We start from the raw sequence: 14970 nt of genomic DNA on the forward strand, positions 1-14970 counted from the left end.
TGGCTGAGCCAGAAGTGACACTGATGGTGCCCACACTTCGCACAACAGGTGCCACTTGCCAGGCTGAATTTTATAAATGCGATTCCACTCTGTGCGGGCGTAGGCCTGACACGCTGCCAGTGGCTGGCAGGGACGCACTGCATGGCCGTCCTGTTGTCTTTTGCTCTCTGTGTTTGCTTGACAAGGACACTTGTTCCCAGAACAATGTGTGCCTTGGCTCTGTCAGAGGGAGCCCAGCATTAAATATCAGTGCTTCTGCACCTCAGCAATGCTGCTGCCACTCGTTGCATGCATTGGTGCTGGCATTGCTCCAGGACCAGATCTCATAGCCCAATGCACCGCGACACTGGCCACAGACTCTGCTCCATGGGGCTCTGTTACGTTGCTTTGGAGGACCAAGCTCTCGGTTCCCTCTCAGGGACAACCCCTCCAGATTCAAGTGCTCTCAGTCTTTCCCAGCTAGCTTTCCCTAGCTACAGGCACCAACACTGCAGGCTTGACTGGTGGGCAAGAGCATGCCGTTCTCTCAGAAGTGCAGGGCTGTGCAGATGCCTGGGAGCCAGAATCGCCTGCATTCTAATCCCACTGCTCCCACCAACTCCTCCTTACAGCCCTGGGCAAGTCACTTCACCTGTCTCCACCTTTTCTCCCCCACCCATAATGGGGGGACAGTTGGGGTACATGAGTGTAAGCAAAGGCAGAACTAGTCCCAGATAGGAGAGACAGAGTCTAGTGATTTCAAACCATTGCAGCCAGAGAAATGCCTTCCTCAGTGTGTAGGGGGAACACGGCATTGGACTGATACGCTCCCTCTCAGGCCACAAAACAGGGACAGCACCAATGTGCCTCACTGCTCTGCCACCACAGCTTTCTTGTCCTTGGCCTCACTGAATACTACGAGATGGACCAAGGCTAGCACAAAGCTGCAAAGTGGGAACAGCTTTTCTCTTGCCATGCTTGGGCTGGATGAGAACCTCTGACCTCGAGACAAAGGGCTGGCCACTGATCTCATGCTGGTGTAACTCCTGTCACTTTGGGATTTACTCTGGTATAAACAAGGTCAGTGTTGGCCCCAACGGCTCTGCAGGTGTAGGACGCAAGGTGATACTCATGGTATGAGGAGATGTCCCCAGCCATCCCTCATGCCCTTTGGCCCAGCGCCCAGGCCTCAGTGAGCATGTGATCAGTAACCTGTCCCCACCCGCAGTGAGGCTCTCGCCTCGGTACCAGCAAGAAATGATCCCACCTAAAGCCACTTAGAAAAGTGAAAACTTTATGGAGTTCCTTAAGTTAGTCTGTTGTGAATGCACAGCTGCGAGGGCAGCCAGCAGCTCCGGGGCACCTGCTTTCCAAGCTCAGTGCTGGGAGGGAAAGGGGGAGTGTGTTTGCAGGCTAAACCAAAGGGTCCCTGCTGGATCTGGAGAGCGGACAGGTCCAGGCGCAGCAAGCCGAGCTGGCGCTGTCTGGTGGAGGCCTGCACATGCTGCCATGCTCGGGCTCTTGTTCAGAACCCCAGGCCTTAGCGCCTCGTGGATCAAGGTGAGCTATGTAGTGATGCACCCCGCTGGAGGTTCATATCCTCATGTGCCAGGACTGCTGCACCTGGTGGAGGGACCCAGTTTGTTGGAGCCGTATGGGGCCCTGGAAGTGACGTAGCAGGAGCCTGCTGGTCTGGTGGTGGCAGGACAGAGGGAGGGAATTCTCCTGGGAACCCAGTTAAGGGTGATGGAGGGAGGCAAACCAGCTGTGTAAGGACCAGAGATCTCCCACTGCAGATCCAGAGGAGCTCCTGTGACCTCAATGCAACACATCTGGGCCTGGGTGATCATTATAATGATTCAACAGGCAAGCTAGCCACAGGCCCCTGAGCAAGGCAGCCTTTGGGACTCGTCACAAGCTCCCATGGCCTAGGGAATCCTGCTGGTAGGGCGGTTGGCTCAGCTCTGCCCCAGGGGTCCCGCTGTGCCTTGTGGATCCTGGCTGTGACTCTGTGTTAATGCAGAGATTATAACGAGGTGACACATGCGGCCAGGGGCAGCCCTCCCAGCCCCCATCCTGCCCCCCGCATGGCTGCCCCCAGCAGAGCTCCTGGTGAAGCTGATGGCTGGTGAGTCCCTGCTGCATGGAGCATGCCCTGCCCAGCAGAAACCCCTCTCGTTGGCCCGGTTGTAAGGGAGACAGTGGGTCTGGCCTGCTGGTGGTGCCGTCCAACGGCCATGTTCTGCAGGAACGCCTGGCGATGGCCATCCTGCGTAGCGACATAGCACAGTATTTACACAAGGAATGGTGGGTAAAGGAAGGGGGGGGCAGGGTCTGTGGAGCTGCCACAGTCCCTTGTGGCTCACAGGCCGGCCACCCCGCCCTCGCTTGGCAGCTGTCCCGGGGGGAGCTCGGTCTTCACCCGCACAGTGCAGGCCAGCAGCTCGTGGGCAAGCTGCGACTTGCTCCCTGTGGACGTGGCCTTCATCCGGACGACAGAGGCTGCAAAACATGGAGGGAAGAAAACACACTCAGCCCATTAGCTGGGTGACTCAAGGCACCCCCAGGCCCAGGGAGTCATGGCTACCAGCCAGCAAGGGGATGCTTTATAGCCACCCCTGGAGTTCAAGGGGGTGAGACAGAGAAGACTGCCCACCCCCAAGTTCCCTGGCAACTTGGGGTAGAGGGTGGAGCTGGTCCACAGGGGATGCTGTGTGGAGGCTCCAGGGATCTGCCTCCTCTCACTCAGCTGTGACTCTGCCCAGGGGACAATGAGCTGAGTGGGCCAGAGCCCACAGTGATGTGATGGCTGTTGCGAGCTAGAGCCAGGGCCTGGTTCCTGCTCCCTCTTTAACGCTGACTTCAGCAGGGTTCCTCTGGCGGCCTCGCGTGCAGCTGGTACAGCCACACCACTCTCACCACCAGGAGCTGCCTGGCACCATGGCAAGGCACTCACTGTGCATGTCATGGATGCTGGGTTGGCCAACCTCACCCCCTGACATCGACAAGGATGGCAGCCACCAGGTCCACCTGGGAGACCCACATCCCCAGCGGGGTATGCCGGCCACTGGCCAAGGGCGGCTGGAGCTCTGTGCTGCTCCAGGGCAGCAAGCTGGCTGGCTGGCCTAGCAGCTCACTCTCCTCTCCACTGCCTGCAAGTCTCTGAAGCTCAGATCGACCCTGCATAGTTACAGACTCGCTCCTGGATTTGCTCCAGACTGTCTCCAGACCCTGCCCCTCCTCCCTTTAGTCTCCTCCCTGCTGCCTCTGCTCATCCAGCACACACTCACCCTGCGCTGCTGCACAACCCTCCCCACAATCCCCCACTCCCTTGGTGCGAGAGCCTTCTGCACTGCAGCCACTGCCACATCTCCAGAGAATGTCACGCCCCCATCCATCAGGTCTTTCCTACTGCCCCTTGCCCATGCCTGGCTCCCTCCGCCTGCATTCCCCGACTCTACACAGCTTGTGTGCAGGCTAGTACACAAGAATGGTGTCGCGCTGTGTGACCCTGGCTGTTCCCAATGTCATGAGCCTGCCAGATGCACTCCCCCTGCCATCACAGGCACGTATCTCACTGTGCACTCAGAGCAGAGCTCTGGAGCCAGGAGCCGCTCTAAATGCTAGCCAGGAGAGGCAGGCCTTGGCCAGCCCCTCGGAATGCCACCCTGCAGGGACACCAGCACTCACATGCATAGGGTGATACATAGTGGCTGCCATAGGTGGCAGAGCGGGTCCTTTCCATCCCATGTTTGGAGGGTGGCCGGGGGGTCTTTGCTTCTGCAGAGTGAAGAATTGAAAGAGACCGGTTAGCATGGCAAGAGGCCAAAGCCGTGTCCAAGCAGTACGGGGAGTGCAGGGAGGCCAGCCCAGCAGGGATATCCCCAGGACAGAGCAAGACTGGGGGTGCATGGCTACCAGGAGGAGATCTCACCTCTGAGCAGCCATCTTGCGCTCTGGTTCCGTGTGTATGGAGCAGGGTGAGGCCAGGGATTCATGTGAAGCCCCCATGGGAATGTCTGAGTTGCTGTCCACATGACACTCCCCACAGCACCTTTCCTCTGCTCTGCTCATGCCTCATGGCCTCACTCAGTCAGGCTGGGCACATGGCGTATGTCCATCAGGTACCCCGCGGCGCCCAAACTGCCCAGTCCAGGGGGCTGCACTGGGAACCCACTAAGGCCACTTAGAACGTGTATACAATGGAGCTGATTGCAGCCCCCTTCATCTTCAGGGGCACCCATGCTGACTACAGATCCCAGCATGCAATGCTCCATTTTGGGCGGAGTAGCTCGAGTGCCAGGAGCTAGTGCGTTGCATTCCAGGGGTGGGGTCATCTGCGCATCTCCACTCTAAAAATGCAAGTGGCCCCAGCTGTCCCACACCATCTGCCAGAGGAGCTGCCCCTCCAACCAACCTGAGAACTCCTTCTCCAGAGAGACACTCTGGTTTGCCGGCTGTGAGCTCACCCTGCCCTTGTAGAGAACTCCGTTGATGCCCAGGATATCCACTTCGCTCTGCAAGGAAGAACACAATGTGCATGGAGATCTCACCTGAACATTGCTCTCCTCACACCAGGCACCCCAACTTCCTCCCTGCTGCTAATCTCTTCCTCTTCCCTCCGCCACCGACCTCCCGACACTGCCTGCCTTAACCCTCTCACCCACAGCCACTGCCCTTCCTGCCCCCCTGCCAGATCAATCCCCTCCAGCAGGTTCTCCTGGTGGCCCCATTTCCCCATGCTGGCCCTTGGCTCGATGCTCCAGTGGAGAAGTGGCCCCAAGCCAATTGGTCTAAGGGAAGTGCTGTGCTGAGGTTAGCATTGGAGGGGAACACACAGGGCAACAAGGGCTGGCTTACATTATCATAGGTGAGGACTGTCGGGTCTCCGTAGGGGTACATGGTGGTAAGAGCCTTCACCTTGGACAATCGCTTGATGGGGTAGGCAGCATGTGCCTGGCATTGCCAGCACTGCTGGGAGGAGAGCCGCCCATCATTGCCCTCTACAGCTTGCTCCCTGGGGAAGGAGAAAGCAGGCAGTTTGCTGCAGAACCTTGACCTTGCCCAGCCAAGAATCAGCCAGTCTCCTAGAGGAAAGCAGATGAGCAGGGACCTGCATGGATCTTGCAATCTAGCCAGCCTGTGCTGCTGGGAACTTGGAGCTCCCTTGGACTGGCTCAGCGAGTTTCAGAGAGCTGGAAAGAAGCAACTGGTGCTCCAAAGAGAGAGAGAAATTTCATGCTAAGCCAGGTGCTTCAGGGGTGATGTGCTGGTGCTGGTGTCCGGTCCCTCGGGCTGCTGATGGGTGTCAGCACCAGCAGAGGGCAGGCTTGCAGCAAGGTGACAGCTCTACAAACTGGTTAAAGTCCCAGTGGGTGAGGAGTTTCTCCCCAGGTCAGAGCAGCAGGGCTGCGACAGCGGGTTTGGGCCCTGGTGAAAAAAATTTTCGGGCCCGCCAGCAAGGGCAGACTGGCTAAACAGGGCCAGGGAAGCTGGGCCTCGGGCCCCCTTCCGGGCTGCCAAGCCCTGATAATTTGTTCCGGCTTCTCTCCTCTCTTGTCAGCCCTGCAGAGCAGTGCCCTGGAGTAGGGTATGCAAGAGCAAGGGTATGTAAACCTACTGCCCGTGGCAGGTGTCTTGCAGAAGTGACATCCACTGGCAGTGCAGGAGCCCTGTGGCAGGGACTGGGAACCCGGTTCCACTCCTGCTCAAGTCACTCACAGGATTGAAATACAGGCCCCTGCCTCGCCAGACACAAGGGCTGAGCCAGGTGCCTGACCCCAGCAGGGCAGAGAGCATCTAGCACCCAGTGATGGGGCACCGCTGAAAGGAGGCAAGTGGCTTAGCATGAGCCTGTAACGGGACTGCAGGTCTTCAGAGTGAGAGAGGGGCTGATTCAGGTGCCCTGGCGAGCCAGATGGTGAGACGGTCACCCAAATTAGAGGGCTGGGAAGGACACAGGCAGCATGTGAGGAGTCCGCCATGCAGGCCCAGGAGCAGCCAGGTACATGGCACGTCCCTCGTCAGATGCAACTGCACGAGAGGAGCCTCCTGGCTGGTTTGGCCGTGCTGGGACCTGCAGCTCCCTGGGGAATTGCTCACCTTGCTCGCTGCTGAAGTGCCAGGTACTCGTAACCGTTGGCACTAGCCGGACGGGGCCGGGAGAGCAGATTTGCTTTTCGGACCGTCACCAGGTGCCTGCACGAAAGTAATAGTATGAAAAAAGGTCAAACAGTGCCCTCTAGTGGAAACACCCTGTGCTCACTTGGCTCAGCCAGAACTGCAGGAAATGGGGCACTGCTTGATACTCACGGCCCAGTCATCATGGCCACGGGTCTGTCACAGGAAATGCACTTCACTCGTTCAAAGAGCTGCCTGAAACAGACACAGTGACTTGCCTTATGCCGTGGTTATGCTACGCTGTAGCCTATAGCAGAGCTCACAGGTGGCACTGACTGTAGCTTATAAACTCATTTATTTTGATTTGCATTATGGTAGCACCTGGAGATCCCAAATGAGATCAGGGCCCTGGACATGTACAGTGAGAGGCAGTTCCTCCCCCAAAGAGCTTACACTGTACAAAGGGGAAGGAGGAACCAAAGTGGGGAAGTCACTTATTCAAGGTCCCCCAGCAGTTCAGGAGCAGAGCCAAGACCAGAAGCCAGGTCACCTGAGCCCCAGCCCAGTGCTCTGTCAACTGGCCAGAGTGGCTTTCTAGAGCCCCCTCTATGAATCAGCCCCAGGAGCTCAGGTTAGTGATTCTTGCCTTGGGCATGAGTAACAGAGGAAAGAGAAACATTAACTCCATTCTCCAAACAGTCTAGGTGAGACTGAGCATTTGCTGCAGGTGTTGAGGAGGCCAATCTGTCCTTCGCTTTTGACACATGGGCCTTGTGTGTGGGGGCAACTGGAGGGGATGTGGAGCAGCTGCTCCAGTTTCACTGAGAACCTTGCAAGCTGCCAGGTTAAATCCTGAGCTTCAGGAGAGAGCAGGATCTCCCATGACTAAGGGTCTGTGACTAACTGCTTGTGAAGCCAGAGTCTATCAAACATGATGCTGACAAGCCTGCTAGAATCCAGACCATTGGTCATGGCAGGGCTGGTGAAGTCCTGCCTGTAAGCCCCTGTGTATATAATGCTCTCACAGCTGCCCTTGTCTTTAAAATTGCCCAAAATTGATTACAGCTCCCAGCAGGCAATAGGGGCTCCATCGGGGTGCAAGGATTTGGCGGCTAGCAGCAGGATGCAGCATTGCTTGCTGGGACTAGTGGTTCACTTGCGGCATCTCTATGAACTTGGCTGCCTTTGGCTCCATTTTATCCAGCAAAGTGCAGCCCTTGACTCTGGGCTGCCTGCCCACACAGTCCTTGGCAGGGCACAGCCCACCTGCTCCTTTGTGATCTCTCCAGGGTAGAACCAGAGGGAGGGCCCAATACTCCAGTCCCCTCCACAGGACTCTGCCTCTCACCCACTCACCTTTTAAAGCCAGCGGCACTGTCAGCATCAAAGCGGGGGCCCTCACTCAAATACTTCTTAATGAATTTCCACACTTCCTCCAGCTGTTTCCGCAGAGGGTCCAGGGCCATGTGGTCCAACTGCATAGAGATGGGGGAGAGAGAAGCCTGGTGACCAAGAAAGGAGCCCTGCCAGCAGCAGCAGGCATCTGTCAGTCTGCACTTTACTCTCCCTGTAATGGAATGCTAAATTGTATTATACTGTTCAGCCATTAGATGGCACTGTCTGTAACAGACCTTATTTAAGCTAACCTCAGCCACACCTGGCAGAGCACTAAAGGATCTCATAGTGAACACATCTGATGTGTACCTCTCTGAGAAGTAAGCTCTGCAGTCAGTCCATATTTGATGCAGAAGCCTGACCTGCTAGTAGCAGCCCTGCAACCTACTGCAAACAAGAAGTACATGACATGGTGTCAGAAGTAAGCTAGTGCCAGAGGGGAACAAACAGAAGGAACAAAGCAACAAAGGTTGCAGGAGATCATCAACATGCCACTCTTCAATGCCCCAGAGAACTTCAGTTTTGACAAACCTTCACAGTGGAAGCAGTATTTTGCAAGATTTCAAATTGCTACAAAGCTCCACTAGTTAACTGGAGATATACAGGTATCATTTTTAATTTATACTTTGGGGAAGCAGGCAAAGCATATCTTTAAATCCTTTCAGTTTACTGAAGACAGGCACAAAGATGACTAGGAAAGGGTTCTGGCTATGTTTGATGCATACTTTATACCTCAGAGAAATGTGGTTTATGAAAGAGCATGTTTTCACCAGAGGATTCATTAACCATGGAAAAATATTGAATTTTTTATAAGAGTTCTGCATGTATTAGCTGAAAACTGATTTTGGGATTGCAGAACGTGAAAATTGAACCCTAGCTACAGCTATACAGATAAGAAAAGCAGTCTGAACTAGTCAGACAGCAGAATCAAAGGCAGGAGCAACTTGAAAAACCTGAAACTAGCTTAGAAGCTATAAACACACAGTTGATTGTTAAAAGTCATTATCATGAAACCCCTGAGGTAAGGAGAGAGAACTCCCAGGCTAAGAGGGTCAAATTCCAGCCTACGTACACACAGTGTAGAAAAAGTCATATCCCAAGAAATGAACCATGTCCAGCCAGAGACTCACAGACACAAAATAGGGACACTTTGCAGCTGTTTGCTGCACAAAAGCAGTCAGGGAGTTGACTCAAGTGCCATGGCTTCTGGGATCTATCACTTGTGATGATACAGAACCTGCCTGGAGAGTGAAACTTAATATTCATGGAAAGACTATTGACTTTAAAATTGACTCAGGATCTGACAGTCATCTCAGAAGGGACTTACAATCACCTTGAACCCCTTTCAGAGCTGAAGTACCTTGACACCGCTCTGAATAGCCCCGGAGGTATTGTGAACTGCAAGGGCCAGTTCACCACAGAAACAACTTACAAAGACAAAAGCTGTGTATTCAGAATGTATGTGATCAAAGGACCACAGAGTAAAAGCCTTCTCAGTCGCAGTGTGGCCCAGTGAGACAGGTGGAAGAACTCAATGGAATATTTTGTGATATTGGAATTTGAAAAAAGCTCCAATACAAATCACCTGAAGACACAATGCTAAACCCTACAACTGGCAGGCTTTCTATCCCATTACTTCATAAAGTGGAAAATGAGTTAAAGAGAACGGAGTGGATTGGAATATCAAGAAAATGTCTGAACCAACAGCATGGTGTGCTCCGCTGGTACCGGTTACAAAGAAAAATGGAAAGATACAAATCCGTGTGGATCTTGAAAGACTTAATGAAGCAGTTGTCAGAGAAAAATATATCCTCCCAACATGGGATGACTTCCCCCCAGAGTGAAGGGAGCTACAATATTCTCCAAAATGGATGTCTCAAGTGGACTATGGCAAATTCCTTTAGCTAAAGAAAGTGCTAAACTGAGTATATTTATCACACCTTTTGGGGGATTTTGCATTTGAAGTTTACCTTTTGGGATTGCTAGTGCACCTGAATGTTTTCACAGAACGACAACAGAACTGTTAACGAACACACATGGAGTTTTCATGGACAATATTTTGATATGTGGGTTTTCAATGGAAAGACAAGACAAAACCCTCAGCAAAGTCCTGAGCCTAATCAGTCAGTCCGGACTGAAGCTGAACAAGGAAAAGTGCAATTTCCACCTACCCCAAATAGGGGTTTTGGGACAGACAATAAGCAAAGATGGAAAAGTTCCTTGCTGCTGGTGGCAGGGCAGATAAGCCCATCAGTGCACAGTGCAGCCAGCAGTGGTTAGAGAATGGAGCCCAGGCCTGTGCCCTTCCCTCTCCATCCCTGTGCCAGCTGAATGGATCCCTGTAGGGGTTTGGCCGGGACTCGTCCCCCTCATGTGTGGCTGGGAACCAGGCTGCCTCACTACTTAGGTCCGGTGAGTCGGGGAATTAGCCCGGCTTGTAGGCAAACAGTCAGCACCTCAGGCCCTCAGGCAGGGGCTGAGCGAAGAGTTTAATATTAGCAAGCCCCGGCCCTGGGTCAGAATGGGGCAACGAACAGTCAGTGGCTCAGGCCCTCAGGCAGGGCAGAGCAAACAGTTCAATAACAGGCCCAGGTCCTAGCTCCGAAGGACCAGGGAGCGGGGAGACGGCCACCCGCGAGTTGGGTGGCAGGGGTGACACAGACTCTCCCACTCCACTGCGTCCCAGCCCAGGGCCCTAGCAGCAGCAGCAGAAGACCCGCTGCTGCATAAGTGGAGATCCTGGCCGCAACACACTGACATTGGCTCTAGATGTGCTGCAGCCAGACTCGGGTCGGCTGCCCCCGGCCTACTTCCTACCTCCCCCTCTAGAGGTACCTGCATCTGGACGGAGTCTTCCAAGGAGTCAAGCACCATGGGCTCCTCTGGGTACCTGGCGGGTGGTAGGCTTGGCAGCTCCTCTGGGTAACTTGCCAGCGGCAGGTTTACCAGCTTCTCCGGGGTCTGGTCAGCATCTGGCCAGTCGTTGGGTTGGCCGCAAGCTGCAGGAGTCTCCCAACTGGGAGCTAGGCCACAGGTGTCTGGCTTCTCCGGCAGCCGGGCCTCTAGTGAGCTCTGGGGTTGGGCTTTTGTACTTCCTGTCCTGCGCCCTGACGTCTGGGGGGTGGGCACAAGCTTCACTGGCTCCACCCACTTCAGCGTCCGGAGGGGCTCATCCCCCTTCGGGGCAGCTGGGAACCAGGCCGCCACACTACAATCCCTCAGTGAGGTATCAGCACAGGACTTGAAAGCAGGGGCAGCACACTCCCTCTGTGGGGAGACACCTGCCACGTTAGTGCCCTAGGGCTAAGGCATCAGAGCTCGGAGCAGCCCTAGGGTAGAAGGGAGTATGTGGGCCAGATTCTGCTGCCATTGGGAGGGACTGCATTTACCCGAGTGGAACAGAGCCAGGCCTACCCTGCATGCTTCCTTGATCCCCTGCCCCTCACACAGAGGGGAGCTGGTCAGCCTGTCCCCATGCAGCATGCTGTTTATCCAGGGAGCGAGCTGCAGGGAAGGGGGGCAATAGGGAGACTGATCCTGGTTTCACTCCAGCAGAGTCCGGTGTCTTTCCATTTACATGGTGTGAAAGGAAGATCAGGCTGATGGTGCTTTATACCCTGTTCAACTGCAGCATGTACCTTAGGCCCCTCCCCCCACTTGCTCTGGAGTGTAGTGATTTCATGCGCTAGCCATTCCCTCCCTCCCTGGTGAAGCTGCTACCTTGGAATCCATGTCACTGAACAGCTTCTCCAGCGCCTTCTGCCAATCCTTGTCTTGCAGGGACATCTTCTGCAACAGATCCTGCATCATCTCGCTCAGCTGAGTGGTGGCGCTTTGCAGCTCCCCATGGTTCACCATGGCCTCCAGTGCACTCTTGTCTGCTTTCTAGTGGAGAGGCAGCGTTTCAAAGGGCTCGTCCCATCCTAAGTGGCTGTGATGCAAGGACTCAGACCTGGTGGGTTTTGGGATTCCACTGCCACTGCCCTATGGCTGCAGCCTACAAAGTGGATACCCTACAAGCTAGGACTTTCCCTCAGTTCAAGGGGTGGGGCCTGCAATTCAGGAGCAGAGGCTGCTGAGCTCTGTGTAGGCTGCCTGTGCAGCATCACTAAGGACAGAGTTGGTTAACATGTGGGCAAAAGCACTGTAAGGAGTGTGAGCCAAGGGGCAGTTACTGTAAGGAAGCGGTTTCTAGAAGAATTCATAGACTCATAGAACTGGAAGGGACCTCGAGAGATCATCTAGTCCAGTCCCCTGCGCTCAAGGCAGGACTCAGTATTATCTAAACCATCCCTGGCAGGTGTTCGTCCAACCTGCTCTTAAAAATTCCCTATGATGGAGATTCCACAACCTCCCTAGGCAATTTATGCCAGTGCTTAACCACTCTGACAGTTAGGACATTTTTCCTAATGGCCAATCTAAACCGTCCTTGCTGCAATTTAAGCCCATTGCCTCTTGTCCTATCCTCAGAAGTTAAGAAGAACAATTTTTTCCCCTCCTCCTTGTAACAACCTTTTATGTACTTGAAAACTGTTACGTCCCCTCTTAGTCTTCTCTTCTCCAGACTAAACAAATCCAATTTTTTCAATCTTCCGTCAAAGATCATGTTTTCTAGACCTTTGATCATTTTTGTTGCTCTTCTCTGGACTTTCTGCAGTTTGTCCACATCTTTCCTTAAATGTGGTGCCCAGAACTGGATACAATACTCCAGCTGAGGCCTAATCAGCGTGGAGTAGAAGCAGAAGAATTACTTCTCGTGTCTTTCTTACAACACTCCTGCTAATACATCCCGGAATGATGTTTGCTTTTTTTGCAACAGTGTTACACTGTTGACTCATATTTAGCATGTGGTCCACTATGACCCCCAGATCCCTTTCTGCAGCACTCCTTCCTAGGCAGTCATTTTTCCTTTTGTATGTGTGCAACTGATTGTTCCTTCCTAAGTGGAGTACTTTGCATTTGTCCTTATTGAATTTCATCCTATTTACTTCAGACCATTTCTCCAGTTTGTCCAGATCATTTTGAATTTTAATCCTATCCTCCAAAGCACTTGCAACCCCTCCCAGCTTGGTATTGTCTGCAAACTTATAAGTGTACTGTCTATGCCATTATCTAAATCATTGATGAAGATATTGAACAGAACCAGACGCAGAACTTTTAAGGCTGGTCCAGGTTCCTCAGGCCTCAGGGGCCAGACCAGTGGTGAGGAGCCAGGATTTATGTAATGAGAGACCTGGATTTTGTACCAACTGCAGGATCCCACCTCTCTTGCTTAGAGGGGATTAAGGGCCCAGTTCTACCAGGTGCTGCACAACCCTGGCACGGTGCTGCAAGCTCCCATCCAGGGCCAGCTCCAGGCCCCAGCACGCCAAGCGTGTGCTTGGGGCAGCATGCCGCAGGGGGCGCTCTGCCGGTTGCCAGGAGGGCGACAGGTGGCTCCGGTGGACCTCCCGCAGGCGTGCCTGCGGAGGGTCTGCTGGTCCCGCGGCTCCGGTGGAGCATCCGCAGGCATGCGTGCGGGAGGTCCACTGGAGCAGCGGGACTGGCGACCGGCAGAGCGCCCCCCACGGTGTGCCGCCGTGCTTGGGGTGGCGAAATGGATAGAGCTGCCCCTGCTCCCATCCTATCATGGAGGGAGAGGATGGAGACAGGCAGTGGTGACAGGGCATGACTAGGGTCCAGAGCGTGAAAAGAGGAGCAGATCCTTGGGGCTCAGTCAGAGACGGGTGGTGTCCGTGACCCAGGCAAGAAACAGAAAAGGTTAAATGCCTAGCACTGAGGCCCTGGTCCTAAAGCAACAGAGGTACCTATCTTCCTTCTTCTCCCTAGGTGACTAGGCTACACTTCAAAAGAATGCCTGGACCTAGCTCCATTCACAGCAGGAGAGAGAGAGAAATAGAGATACTGAGAAATTCATCTCAGCTATAATGGAGGGAACGCCTCCTGTTCAGAGACCAGGTGGTCGCAGCGCCCCCTGTGAGCCTACAAAGAGAGCAGCGACTGGGGCTAACTGAGATCCCCCGGGAAAGGCTGGGCCACTCTACGCACCATGGTCAGAATTTAAAGTCCAGGCACCAGGCTTGCAGCTGCTAGGATTTATTCCCTTTGCTGGATTCTTTCCTGTGCTCTTTCCTAAGCTTCAGGACCTGCCCGCATGGGGTGAGATAAGTGCCAGGCTTGTGCCCTGCAAGTTCAAGGGCACCATCGGGAGAAATGTGTTCTGTGCCTGGGCCATTTGTGCAGTGAGCGCTGAGCTGGAAACCTGTTCTGCAAGGCCAAACATATTATGGGGGAGGAGGGAATAAACTCTTAGCCCTGAGATCGGTGCCACAGGGTGTCTCCACTCACCACATTCATCTCCTGCTCCAGCAGCGCTTTGTCTGCTTTATTCAGGTCCAGCTGCTGAACCATCGCCTGCAGGTTCTGTGGGCAGGCAAAACATGCTGTTGTAGTCAAGCATTTCCTAGATGCTTAGGCCAGAAGGGGCCACTACGATCCTCTAGTCTAGTCTGTATAACTCAGGGTAGAGAACCTCACCTTCCTGTCCAGCCCAGGAACTCAGGGCTGAATGAGAGCAGCTGTTTTACAAAGAGATGTCCAATCATGATTTAAGCTTCAAGGGATGGAGAATCCACCAGGTCCCTGGGCAAGTTGTGTCAATAGTTAATTCCCTCATTTAAAAAAAGTCTGAATTTGTCTAGCTTTAGCTTCAAGCCACGGGGTCTCTCTCACTCTACCTGCGTCTGCTGGATTAAATCGGAAACCCTCCTCCCCATGTAGACTCTTGGAAGCCATGATCAAGTCACTGTTTAACCATCTTTTTGATAAGCTAAACAGACTGTGCTTCTTTAGTCTCTCACTGGTCCTCAGCTCTGCCTCATTCTTCTCCTATAATGTCAAGCTGCCTGTATGTGTCAGTCCTGGGCAGAGACAGTCAGCACAGAACTTCAGGGCCAACCAAACCACAGGGGGGTGGCGGATGCTAGGGTCACAAATCATCCCACAGTCTCTGACCATGAGTGGCAAGAACTGGCCATGCCATTTTCCCACCCATCTGGGCACCTCGTGCCCCATCTACCCCCTGGCACAGCTGGGTTTGTGGCATTCCCACAAGGCACAGTGACAAGGAGCACGGGCTGAGCTGCATCTGCACTGCTGCTTTTCTCACCACACGACCATACGCAGGGCCGGCTCCAGGGTTTTTGCCGCCTCAAGCAGAAAAAAAAAAAAAAGCCGCTATCGCGATCAGCTCTACCGCCGCCACTACAGTCTTCAGCGGCAATTCGGTGGCTGGTCCTTCGCTCTGAGAGGAACTGAGGGATCTGCCACCAAATTGCCGCCGAAGAGCCCGACGTGCTGCCCCTCACCGTTGGCCAACCCAAGCACCTGCTTGCTGGGCTGGTGCCTGGAGCCGGCCCTGACCATGCATCAGCCATGTTTGTGCTGCAGCCCCACCAAGGTGCCTAACTGTGTTTG

General features: G+C 54.0%; 1 protein-coding gene across 2 annotated transcripts in view; it reads right to left on the minus strand.

The window, feature by feature from the left end:
• Positions 1-1288: 1288 nt before the first annotated feature.
• Positions 1289-14970, minus strand: part of C9H16orf96 (chromosome 9 C16orf96 homolog) — a 34020-nt gene continuing 20338 nt past the window's right edge. Inside the window, exons 8-16 of one of the 2 annotated variants that reach the window (XM_050968199.1) lie at positions 13843-13917; positions 11215-11379; positions 7456-7574; positions 6292-6354; positions 6082-6177; positions 4840-4996; positions 4397-4496; positions 3670-3759; positions 1289-2481 (exon numbers count right to left, since the gene is read on the minus strand). In XM_050968199.1, the coding sequence (XP_050824156.1) occupies positions 2342-2481; positions 3670-3759; positions 4397-4496; positions 4840-4996; positions 6082-6177; positions 6292-6354; positions 7456-7574; positions 11215-11379; positions 13843-13917 (1005 nt within the window). In that variant the 3' untranslated portion in view covers positions 1289-2341. The remainder of the gene's footprint in view (positions 2482-3669; positions 3760-4396; positions 4497-4839; positions 4997-6081; positions 6178-6291; positions 6355-7455; positions 7575-11214; positions 11380-13842; positions 13918-14970) is intronic. The other variant, XM_050968201.1, reaches the window with a different exon arrangement.

Source organism: Gopherus flavomarginatus, chromosome 9 (genome assembly GCF_025201925.1).
Source record: "Gopherus flavomarginatus isolate rGopFla2 chromosome 9, rGopFla2.mat.asm, whole genome shotgun sequence".
NCBI lineage: Eukaryota > Metazoa > Chordata > Testudines > Testudinidae > Gopherus > Gopherus flavomarginatus.